Source organism: Rattus norvegicus, chromosome 12 (genome assembly GCF_036323735.1).
Source record: "Rattus norvegicus strain BN/NHsdMcwi chromosome 12, GRCr8, whole genome shotgun sequence".
Classification (NCBI taxonomy): Eukaryota; Metazoa; Chordata; class Mammalia; order Rodentia; family Muridae; genus Rattus; species Rattus norvegicus.
Window position 1 is genome coordinate 31,320,703 of NC_086030.1, and position 13,177 is coordinate 31,333,879.

Consider the following 13,177-nt stretch of genomic DNA (forward strand, 5'->3'; position numbering starts at 1 on the left):
TACACAGAGAGAGAGAGAGAGAGAGAGAGAGAGAGAGAGAGGGAGAGGGAGAGGGAGAGGGAGAGGGAGAGGGAGAGGGAGAGGGAGAGGGAGAGGGAGCGCATGCGGGAGAATCCTAGGTTGTTGAGAATGTGCTTGAAGGAGGAGAGGTAAGTTTCTTCCTTCTCAGTTCTTTCGGCCCTGTGATCAATAGGCAGTTTTTCTCTGTGACGTATACTCTGCCTTTGTTATCTAGCACCCCCTGCTGAAGCTTAAAGGCAATGCAACCAGGCTGGCTAACCAGGCAGCTCAGCAGAGAAAAGCACTAGACAGCAAGGCTGACAACCTCATTTAATCCTGGGGACTCACAGGGTGGAAGAAGAAAACTGACTCCTGAAAGTTTTCCTCTGACAATGACAACGGCAACAACAGCGCAATGGAACAACTTAATCATGGATTGGAATGTTTCAAGCCAAAATAAACCTTTTTTTTTTTCTTTATAAATGAACCAGCTCGGGTGTTTGGTGATAGCAGCGGAAAGCTAGTTCAACACAGTCTCTGAGTGTCAGTTCCCTCTAACAGGAAATGGGCTTAATGGTGCCTCTAAAGTAGTGCCACTTTGAGGATTATGAGTCTCTAAGAGTTAGTGAGGTTCTCAGTAAAGGGCTTGGATGGACTGAACCACTCACTGCAGACAGTTCTCCCCATTACTCCACTCCTGCTCTGTCTACTACTGTTCTCAGTATACAACTTCTGGAACTAAAGGGCAGCATTCCCTCATGGACCTCACTCTGTTTATGAGGAGGCACATAAAAGAGACCATAGACCACAGTACCATCACAAAGTACACTGCAATATGTGGGGTGTTATCACCCAAGATACCCATTGTTAAAGAGGCTGACAGAGTTGTCGCTAAGTTCTATGGATAGAGAGTTGGTCCTGGGACCCCAAATCCAATATGTAGAAAGGTGGCATTCCCATAAAACCTACACCATCCCAAGCCATTAATCACATCAACACTGAAAACCTCAGCACAATGTCAAACCAGGGCCTTGCATATGCTTAAATAGGTGCGCTACCACTGAGCCACGCCCCCAGCCCCTCACTGGGGGATTCTAGGCAGGGGCTCTACCACTGAGCCACGCCCCCAGCCCCTCACTAGGGGATTCTAGGCAGGGGCTCTAACACTGAGCCATGCCCCCAGCCCCTCACTGAGGGATTCTAGGCAGGGGCTCTACCAGTGAGCCACGCCCCCAGTCCCTCACTGGGGGATTCTAGGCAGGGGTTCTACCAAGAAGTCTTCCAGCCATGTACTATAGGTATGTCCTACTTGCTCATCTAACTGCTGGGACGAAATACCAAACGAAAGCAACTAAAGGAAGGAAAGTTTTATTTTTGTCTCATAGTTTGAGTGGATACAGTCTATCACTGTATGGAAGTCAGTGCAGCAGAAACTACAGCTTGTAACATTTCATTCATATTTAGTCCAGGACCCCAGCTTATGGGATGGTGACATCTAGATTCAGGGTGAGTCTTCCCAGGTCAGAAAAGCTAATCTAGAAATTCCCTCATGGACCTGCCCAGAGGTTTGGTTCCTAAGAGACTCCTAATCCTTTCAAGTCAATAATCGGTATCATCCATTTGGGTTAAAGATAACCTTTTTTACCCATGTCTTAGAAGGTTTCCTTCCTTCCATCATGGCTGTAAAGACATGGACGAGTTCATGACACGTTTGTGATGGAGACTCCTTACATTATAGGGGACCAAGAATCAGAGGCTGGAAGCAGGTTCAGGGATATGAGCCTCATAGCCCCAGCCCTTTAGTGACCTGCTTCCTTCGACTTGGCCCTACCCCCAAAGGTCCTCCCAAATAGCCTGTGTGGCTATTTTTGATTCAAACCACAGAAGATGTGGTTAAACCTATAAAAAGTGCCAGCATAGAAACCCAGAGGTCTTTGTACCTCTGAGTGGGAATTCTCATGGCTACCATCCATTCCTGGGCTGAGTCTGTCTTCCTTCCCTTTTCTCTCTCTCTCTATAGATAGATAGATAGATAGATAGATAGATAGATAGATAGATAGATAGATAGATAGATAGATAGATAGATAGATAGATAGATGGATGGATGGATAGATGGATAGATATATAGATATAGATATAGATATAGATATAGATATAGATATAGATATAGATATAGATATAGATATAGATATAGATATCACTCCCTCTCCTGCTCTGTCCCTCTCCCCTCCCTCCCTTTCTCTCTTCTCTTCTGCCTCTCTCTTTCTTCCTCTCTCGCTGGATGGTCTTGTGTGGTCCACATATTTTGTGAAATAGCAACAATAAAGTGATTGTTTTTCATTTCTTTCCCTCTCCTCCGTAATGGAGCTATTAGGGCATTGGCAGATTCCCCTAATACAATTATCATTTCTGAATGATTTTGAGTTGGGATGTTTGTGCTAATGGTAGTAATTGTAGTTGAATTTGAAAAATGAGGCTGTAAGCACACATTCAAGAATCTCATCATCCCCAGAGTGTTATTGACTACAGCTCACATGGCTGGACAGGTGGCATGGATGCCTACAGCGGAAGAGAGCTACACTTTGTTTTCAGTTCACCAATGGTGAGGACAGGGCTAGCTCACCTGCCACCAGCCACAGTAGGTCCCATTGTGTCAAGAAGCAGCTTCTTCCCAAGGAAATGTTTCTCCCAGGCAAAGGACAGCTGATCATTTTAAGTCCATTCAGACAGTCCCAGAATAGCCAAGCAATCACTTCCTGAATTTACCAGCAATGCTGGCTGGTCCAGCCTCGACTCATTCAAGTAGCCTATACTAGAATTGAACTAACTGTGTAGCTGAGGCTAGACTCATCTAGTAACCCAGATAGGTTTTGTACATATGATAAGCCCTAGGCTGGCCTTGAGTTCACCATGTAGCCCATGCTAGTCTTGAGCTCACTCTGTGTCCCAGGTTGACCTAAAACTTGTAATGATGTTCAGGCTGGCCTTGAACTTGAGACACAGGGAAGGCTACCTTGAACGCCCTCTGTAGCCCCGGCTAGCCTTTTGCTCTGATCTCCGTCCTACAAGGATTGAAGGTATACACCTTGTGTTAAGCTTGACTGTTTATCTTATAACTACTAAGTCTCTACATTATTACCAGTTAGTCACAATGTTCTGCTAAGAACCCCACCTGTTCTTAGCATTGCTTGGTACCCCCAGAGCCCAGTGTTCTGCAATCCTGTATCCTGGGATCACATTCTAGGGTTGCTTTTATCCTCCCCTTTCCACAGTCTCTGTCAGACTCCTTGACACTGTGGCAGATTTCAACCGCAGTCGTTTCACAGGATACCAACAGTGATCTTGTGGCTCTTTGTTCTCCAACAGGAGCAGCTTCCAAGTCCGTGTCTCTGAGTTCTGATGAACTACCCAGGATGTAGACAGAGAGGCCAGGCTTTCTGATGTCTGGTCTCCTACCTGTGGCTTTCCTGTGTAGCCAGGACTCCCACCTGTCTGGACAGCTGTCTTTTCTTAGTCTTGTCCTGGTGAGGAGGCTCCCAAAATATATAACTGCTTTGCAGGGAAGATGTTCCAGATGCCCATGGACACCATGATTTTACTCTCTGGTTCTTTCAATCACCAGTTCCTGATCCAGTGTCAATAGAAAGAACGTGGATCTTTTGATTTTTTTTTTTTTTTTTTTTTTAGATTTGAGACTCTATGCTACTTAATTTTCCCAACTCAGTGACCAAATATCAGACAAAAGCAACTTTTAAAAGGAAGGGTTTGGAGTATGCAGTATGTCATGCCCATGGGAGAATGAGGTTCCTGGTCACACAGTATCCAGTCAGAATAGAGATGACTTCTAGTACTTAGCTTACCCTTTCCTTTTTATTGGTACCGAACATGGGGAAGTGGCACCCTCCACTTGTGGAGGACAGGCCCTTTCCCCTTCAGTTAAACCTCTCCAGAAATACCTCAGAAGCACACCCTCAGGTGTGTCTCCTAGGTGATTCCAAACCCAGTCAAGTTAACATTGAAGATTAACCATCACCTGTTCTCTGGTATACCTTGGATGCTTCAAGATTAATCAATCCCTTCTGCTCCCCTGGAAAGAGCAGATTATGGCCACTGAAATTGAGACAGCCTCTTGATCCACATACAATCCCCCTGCTGTTCCCAGAGTGCAGTGAGAACCACTCTTCATGTGGCAGACACCAAAGTCTTCCCTATGTTTACTAGGATCTGAGATATCCCTAGATGCTTAAGTTCCTTGTACTTCTGTAGCTAAAAGGCAGCCTTATGAAGAGATACAGAATGGGGAAATTGAAGAAAGAGTACTAGGGCAGTAATCCCTACATACCTTATAGAAGTGGTTCTTAACATGTGGTTTGTGACCTCTTTGGAGGTCAAACAACCCTTTCATATGGGTTGCCTAAGACCATCAGAAATATCAGATACTTATCTTATGATTCATTATCATAGAAAAATTAGTTAGGAAGTAGCAACAAAAATGATTTTAGGTTTGTGGAAACTGTATTGAGGGGCCATGGCATTAGGAAGGTTGACAACCACTAGCTGTGGAAAGTTTGCCAAAAAGACGTTACTTGCCTATTCATTGATGATCTTGCTTCTTTCTCCCACAGGACACCAGCCATGATTGGCTGCTCGTTTGTGGTCAACAGGAAATTCTTTGGTGAAATTGGTCTGCTGGACCCTGGGATGGATGTGTATGGAGGAGAGAATATTGAACTTGGAATCAAGGTTGGTAACATGCTACCTCCTCCTCCTGATGTGGGTTGGCAACCTCATCCTTGAGGTGTGTTCAAAGGTCCTTATAGCTATTAAGTGCAGTTTTCTTATCCCAGAGCATCCTAGTGAAGATATTTGAACAGAGACATCGCCATAAACATCACTATTTCTTGAGTGAAGGTGACCTGGGCTTTTCTTCTCTAAAGACTGGGCAGTGTATCTCATGTCTTAATAACCTGCTCTGGACATTAAGTGGAGGGTCTGGTGCTCCCTTGTGTTTAATTCTTTTAGAAACCAAGTAGTCTCTCAAATTAAAATTTCTATCCTATGTATTTTGATGGTGCCATGGCTAATTTTAACTGTCAACTTGACAATTAAATCTAGAATCAAATACCTGGGATTCACGAGGCATTTTATAGATCAGGTTGGCTCATGGGCATGTTTGTGGGGGCTATCTTGATTGTGAATTGATGAAGAAAGACCCAGTCAATTCTGGGAGATGTTGTTCCTTAGGCAAGGGATCATGAACCATGTAAATGAGTTGAAAGTAAGCAAGGAAGGAAGGGAGTATCTGTCCTCTCTCTGCTCTTGACCATGGATACGGTGTGACCGGCTACTTAAGTTCTTGACTTGACTCCACTACCACCCCCTGCAAAATAATGGACTGTAGTCTGAAATTGTAAATCAAATAAACCCTTCCTTCCCAATATGATTTTTGATAAGGTATTGGTCTCAGCACAGAAATGAACCTATAACAACTCTCTACCATACTCCTTTGAGACAGGGTCCTTCCCTGAACCTACACTTAGATTAGGCTAGCAAGTCTCAGCAAGTCTCTTGTCTTTGTTCCGCATATTGCTGGAGTTATAGCCATAGCCAGCTTCCTTCACAGGTGACAGGGATTTGAACTTGAGTTCTTGCCTGCTGAGCCCTGTCCCAGTGCCGCTTCATTTTTTTTTCTTTTGAAGACAAGAATGATTTGAGCATCTCTATATACTCTGATAATAGTAAAGATGAGGGTAAGAGGTTCCATCAGGGGAGAAAGCATGAGGGCGGGGTTGAAGCACTGTCTGTGAAGAGCATACAAGTACAGCCGGAAGGACGCCCAGGCTGTGTAAGGCTGTTCTTGGTGACAACAGGACTGCTTGTCAAACCTCATTAGAAGGATGCTCCTTTGCCCATCCTCATAGAGATTTTCTTTTACTTTTCTCCTTTTCATTGGACTTGTAGATTGATTAAATGGTTTTTCTGAGTCATCACTGGTGTATAGAAGTTGCATATTTTGAAGGTGTTCAGTTCGTGGTGTCTTGATGTACAGTTTGAAATGATCAGTATCATCACAACCGTAACATGCCCGCATCTATTCAGTTGCCGCTGGGGAGAGATGGATTTAAGACCTAATGTCTTAGAAAATTAAGAGGGCTTTGCTTGTTTGTGGCCCTAGGGATGGAACCCAGGGTCTAGTGCATGCCAGCCAAGTTTGCTGCCAATCATTAACATCGTTTTGTGTGTAATGAACACATTATAACTCTATATAAGGAAATAAAATGTGTGTAGCATTTTTTTGTATGTCAATGAACATGGAGGTTCCAGGTTCATGTCTAGAATCATTCTCCATCACTCTGCCATCTTATTTGTAGAGTACAGGAAGTCTTCCTAGGTCAGAAAGCTAGTAGCTGAGTTGACTCCTGAGTGGTTTTGTCCGTGCAAAGCAGCCAGCAGCCTGGGACTAAAGCAATTGATGGAGTGACTAGGTCCAAGGCAACCAAAACCATAAACTGCTCAGGACTAAGAAAGGAAATGAGATTGGAACTTGTGGTTTTTCTGGACAGTGTTAATTAGAAAGTGTTAGCGAAGTTCTTACATTGTATGTGTATGTGTGTGCTTATATGTATATGTATGTATATTTCTGTGTATATGTCTGTGTCTATCTCTATGTGTATGCGTTTCTGTGTGTATGTATATATGTGTGTCTCTATGTGTATTCCTGTGTGTATACATGTGCATGTGTTTGTATATATATATATATATATATAATATATTTGTGATGTATATGTGTGCAAATGTAAGTGTGAATGCATGGACGTGTGTATGTGCTGTGTGTGTATTTGTATATATGTGTGTATGTATGTGTCTCTATGTGTATGTATATGACTCTGTGTATATGTTTCTCTCTATATATACATGTTTATATATGTATATATGTATGTTGTGTCTGTGTATCCGTAGAGGCTAGGGGAAACTTACAGGAGTTGATTCTTGCCTTCCACCCTGTGGGGTTTTAGAGATGTAACTCAGGTTGCTAGACTTGGACTACCTATTAAACCATCTCACCAGCCCACAAGTCCAAGTCCTAAGAAGAGAAGAGACAAGTAACTTTTAAATAATGTAAAATCAGATTTATATTTTTACTTTTCCACTGTATTACATAGTTTCCAGAGAAAACATATAATCATATACCGAAATCCTACACTCAATATAGGAACATCACCGAGCCTTGCTCTGCAGCTGTCCCTAAGGGGATAAGAGAGATGGTCACTTTCAGACTACCAGAAAACGGAAGTCTAGTGTGTCGTTTTCCTTAACTTAGGAACCTAAAGAACCATTTCCAACAGCTCCTCCAGTGTTAAATCTCATGGGCTTTAGCAAAGACAGCATATTCAAGCCACCATATAAGTGTTTACAATTGTGTGGGTGCTTTTGTATGTGCATATATACCTGATGTGTACCTCTAATAAACACACACACACACACACACACACACACACACACACACACACCCTGCCTCAAGAGAACTTTCCAAGACAAGGAAAGGCTGTCATCATTTGTAGAGTACAATGGATTCTCTTGGGGTAGAGTCTCTACAATTCTTTAGACTTAAGTTCTATCTATCTATCTATCTATCTATCTATCTATCTATCTATCTATCTACCTACTTACCTACCTACCTATATTCATACATACATACATACATACATACATACATACATACATACCTATTATTGGGTGTGAGAGAGTAAGGTATATGAGTTGTGATATATGCATGGAGATCAGAAGACAACTTCCAGGAGTTAGCTCTCTCCTTCCATCATGTGGATGCCAGAGATCAAAGTAAGTCGCCAGCTTTGGCAGCAAGCGTCTTGACCAACTGAGCCATCCCACTGTCCCCTAAAGTTGGATTCTATAGCATTTGGATATTCTGTCTATCCTGAGTAAATAAGTGGATCTTGATTACTTCACTTTAATTGCTTTTTCCCCTTCAAGGTAGATTGGAAAAGAAGAACTTAGTCAATATGCATTTGAGTTCATTTCCTCTCTTTTAATTCAAGACTGTCTTAGGAAAATGTCACACACACACACACACACACACACACACACACACACAAATAGAACAGTATGATGAATCCAAGTGCATGAATTATTCAAGTTAAATGAATGCCATTTTGCTATATGTTTGGGATTTTTTTTATTATTTTAGTAACTTCCTGGTATGTTAAAAGCAAATTCTCAGACATGAATCTAAAGCTACTTTTGGCTCTCTGCTAACAAGATGAAGACTTTCTTAAAACATAATAGACTTGATGTAATATGACACTTAACAAAATTTAATATTCATATTTTCACAAAAATATTTCTCAGAATGCTGTCAGATTTTTCTCAAAAAAGCACATTATTTTAACACTTGATTTATTCAACTAAGACGTCACCCAAGGTCTGCCTACACATCTTACTTTCCTTGATGTCTCTTAAGTATCTTTTAATCCCTTCCCTGTATGATTACATGCTGTTCATTCTTTAAAGATTTCTTTTAATCATATGTCTGTGTGTGGATACACGCATGTGAGTGCAGGTGGCTACGGAGGCCAGAAGAAGGCGGTGGCTCCCTCAAAGCTGAAGTTACAGGTGGTTCTGAGCTGCCAACATGGATGTTGGGAACCAGTCTTGGGTCCTCCGTTTAACAACTGAATCATTTCTCCAACTCCACTTATCTTTATGATTTTTAAAGGCACAGGCATTTATAAAGGTCTACATAATCTAGATTTGGTAAATTAATTCCTCTTGGCATCGGTAACTTGTGACTCTAATCTCTACTCTAAATAGTAAGAAGACAGAGAAAGGATTTTGCTTGCTGGTTTTGTTTCTGTTTCTCCATCTTTCTATGCTAGAAATCAACCATAAAACTCCACCCTGGCCACATCCCAAGCTCTTAGATGCAGAAAGCTGATTCTGGCCATTCCTGACACCCATGCCTCCCTCCTGTTCTCTCTACTTCCTATCTGCATCCTTGTCTCCCTCTCTTTCTCACTTTGTTTTTGTCTTAGTCTTTGTTCTGTGGCTGTGAAGGGATGCTGTGGCCACAGTGGCTCTTTAACAGAAATCATTTAGTTGGGGCCGGCTTACAGTTTCACACATTTAGTCCATTATCACTACAACAGGCAGCATGCCAGCACACAGGCAGACATGGTAACGGAAAAGTAGCCGGGAGTTAGATCCACAGTCTATAGGAAGAGAGAGACACTGGGCCTGGCTTGTTCTTTTGAAACCTCAAAGCCCACCCCACCCCACCCCCATTGACACACTTCCTCCAACAAGGCCATGCCTCCTAATCCTTCTCAAGTAGTGCCACTCCATAATGACTAATATACGAGCCTATGGGGACCATTCTCATTCAAACCACCACAGTTCTTTACTCCTTTCACCCTTCCTTCATGCTTTCTTTCCCTTGTTTTTTCTCCCTCCCTCTCTCCTTCTTACCCATCACTTCCTTTTTTCCTACCCTCCTGCCTTTCTTTCTCTCTCTCTCCTGTCCTCCTATTTCTCCCTCCATTTCCTCTCTCCCCCCTCCCTCATTTACTTCTGTTCCTTTCTCCCTCTTTCTCCTTCTCTCCCTCCCATCCTTGTAGGTTATAATTTAAGGATAATAACTTTATCTGTTCCCATTCTAGCTCTCAAACAATTAACACAGAGAGCTCTTAAGTTCATTAACAAGCTTTAAGCACTGTGACTGGATAGATACTTATCTATTCTTAACCCTCTAAGCTATCTACTTGCCAGCCAAAGGCTCTATGTTACATGCAGTTTGAGTCACACCCTGGCTTGCTCCGTTACACGTGTCATGTCAAATCTTTTGGTGGCTCGTTCATCAAGACTCCTAGACCTTGTGCTCCATGGCTACCTCCTTTCCTCTTCCTGGGATTAGAGCTCATACCTTCTCTGCCCACCCATAGATTGATTGGCTCCTCATTAACCAATCAGATAACTAGGGAGCATTCTTCATACTACACTGACAGTGGAGATGGTTCAATAATCCTGATACTGCTAGCATCTGGATTGTAAATAGAGCTCTGGGCACAAAAATAAGCATCCGAAACACAGAACCATCCCCCAACACTTCCTTGCCAGCAAACCGTAGATGATGCTGTGCATTTCCGGTCCCACACCAACGGTTGCCGTTGTCTTGTTTCAGTGGCGTTAAGATTCAAAGCTAGGCTCGGGCGCTGTCAGCTTGACTTATGCATTATAAAATCCCTCATCAACCTTTCACCTAATTAATGGTGTCAGCAGCGCCAGCATCTTCCCCTACATCCATTATTTCATTAGTGCCCGGGAAATGGTTATTTTCTTTTTTTAAGAAATCTATATTCATTCTGCATCTCTAAGCTGTAACTCTTCGTCAGAAAGCTTTCCTCTTCAGGTGTTTGGGTAGCTAAAATACATACCTGAAGCCAGAAAAGGCTCGGCAAATGCTCATTCTTTCTTTGTTCTTAAACGTTTTTAGAAAACTGCTGGTTCTGTGACAACTTCTAAAGTTGACCAAAGAGGTCGTTTATTTCTCTAGTAAAATGGCATCATTTTTTTTCAAAATATACTTTTTATGTGTCTGAATCCATTATAGCCATTTCCCCGTCTTATATGTATTTTTATGAAGGTATAATTTAATATAATAAAGCCATAGCGAGGGGTTGGGGATTTAGCTCAGTGGTAGAGCGCTTGCCTAGCAATCGCAAGGCCCTGGGTTCGGTCCCCAGCTCCGGGGGGAAAAAAAAAAGAAAAAAAAAAAAAGAAAGCCATAGCGATTGTCAGCCTTGAGTGGAGGGTTCCCACATTTGCATAAACCTCTACAATCACCTAGCAATGTGGCATTGAATGTAATCTGCCTAAGAAGAGCCTCCCTCGGCGGCTCATCGTTCTTTCTTCCTCCCCAGACCCTTCCATCTAGGCTGCTGTGCCCTGACACTCCGTGCCACAGATGAATGAAAACGATGCAGAACCCCATGAAAATGGCATCGGAGCGTTTCGACTGTATTGTGGCCAGCCGTATTAGACTGAAGTCGAGTCTCTGGGGTTCTTCCATGCCGTTTCTGTGTGAAACAGGCAGCTCCTTTTAAAAAACGGGGTCTCCCTTTGCAGACCGGGTTGGCTTTGGATGCACGTGAATCCACATGGCTCCGCTCCCTGAGCTAGGATTAAATGGGGCGCACCACCATACCCAGCTTCGTTCCTTTTTGCCATTGTTTAATTCATTATTATTGAACGGCTGCGTATGAGGTATCAGCATGCGTTTGTGAACTCGGTTCTCTCCTTTCGCCTCTATGTGGGTTAGGGCGACTGAACCAGGGTTGTCAGGCTATCCTAGGCAACACCCTTACCCACTAAGCCAGCTCCACCGTCCCTCCGTGGCTCACTCTTTGACTTGTTGTGGGAATACAAGGTGATCAATTGTCCTCATTTTCCTGATGAAACTGGATCATTTCCAATCTGGAACTGTTATGAGAAGTCCCCTAAAACTCTTTTTGGGGGACACAGGTTTTGACTTCGCTCAAGTAAATTCCTAGGGATGGGATAACTGGGACATTAAGAGGATGCCAGTTTAATATTTTAGGGATCCATCAGTCGAGTCTTCTAAATCTGCAATTTTTAAGACAAGCATGGTGATGCATTCCTATAATTCCACCACTCGGGAGTAGGGCAAGAAAATCATTAGAGCTTGTATGCTAGTCAACCTAGCATAATGGGTAGCCTCCAGGTCAGTGACACGCTCCGTCTCAAACAAAACAAGGAGGATGCTCCTGAGGAAGAACAACTGAAGTTGACTCTTCTGGCCTCCATATGTAGGTTTACATCCAGGAATACTCACATTTATGAGTACAAATATGTAAAAGTCCCATTGGTGAGCACTAGTCTTGGGCTTCAACAGACAGTATGGGCTACTAAGAAATCTGTGACTTTAATCCCTGCTGATCTCGTTTTACAGATTACAACAGTGGGATGGACAGACATCAAGTAATTGTCCAAGACAACTCAGAACTCTACCCAAAGGTCCTTAGAGTTTCCCATGAACCTTTTGAAGTCTCATCTTTTCACTACTGGGGTAACTATGGCAACACTGTTGATAGACAATGATGTCATCATCTAGTACAGTGGAGTGCAGCCCCTTTTGGGGGTCACGTGTCAGTTATCCTGCACGTCAGATATTTACATTACAATTCATAACAGTAGCAAAACCACAGTTATGAAGTAATTACAAAATAGTTTCATGCTTGTAGGCCACCACAGCACGAGGAACTGTACTAAAGGACCGCAGTGTTAGGATGGGGACCGCTGCTCTAGTAGATACTCAGGACTTTGCTTGGATAAAATATGTCTCCTAAAACAATTCCATTTGTAACAGATACGGTGTTGGCAACCTGCCATATCCAGGCATGGCTCCAGAGACTTGGACCTGACTAGGCTGGTGAAGGAATAAAATGGCGGACAAAGAGAAACACGGGAAAGCTGAGGCCTGCTAGATTGGGATCTCTGCTAGAGAAACTGCAGCACCCCAGAAACTCACCCTGTTCGTTGTATTGAGTTGAACAGGGAGGTAGGGTATTACACACAGGTAGGCAAGGAGGCGGGGTTTATGCAATGCAGCTGAGCAAGGAGTCAGGTTTAGCTAACCTTGGTAGGAGCCATCTCTATGGGGACCAGTCCACAGGCTGTAAATAAGTGGGAAGAGAAAGAAAGCTACTGCAGACATTCATTTTCTGTGTGCACTGTTAAAATTCGCATGCTGACTAGGAAGGAAGGCTTTGCCATGTCTCTCTGAGCCTTACCCCTGTGGGGAAGACTTTTCCATTCTTCCGTGAGTTTGAGGTGCTGGATCCATAACAGGGTTGTGCCCAGCTCAACAACACACATTTGCCTAGGATTTCGTTCACTCCAGGCTTCCTCCTATCCCTAATCTTCATGTACATACACAGGCATAGACCATACTCCCTCCATCACACAAACACTTCCTGCCACACACACACTCTCCTATGTGAGAACTGTAGTTATGTAATAAACAAAAAATGCATTTGAGATGGCATGAAATTGGATTTCCTCATCCATAAATTGTGTGATGTTTATGTCTAAGCTATAGTTCAAGAAATGGTACTGCTCTGTTGATATTTTTATAAATGGT

General features: G+C 43.0%; 1 protein-coding gene across 2 annotated transcripts in view; it reads left to right on the plus strand.

The window, feature by feature from the left end:
- Galnt17 (polypeptide N-acetylgalactosaminyltransferase 17) overlaps nt 1-13,177 on the plus strand; it is a 458,691-nt gene that overhangs the window by 361,243 nt on the left and 84,271 nt on the right. For both annotated transcript variants that reach the window (NM_001025112.2, XM_039089218.2), the window contains exon 6: nt 4,626-4,743. In NM_001025112.2, the coding sequence (NP_001020283.1) occupies nt 4,626-4,743 (118 nt within the window). The remainder of the gene's footprint in view (nt 1-4,625; nt 4,744-13,177) is intronic.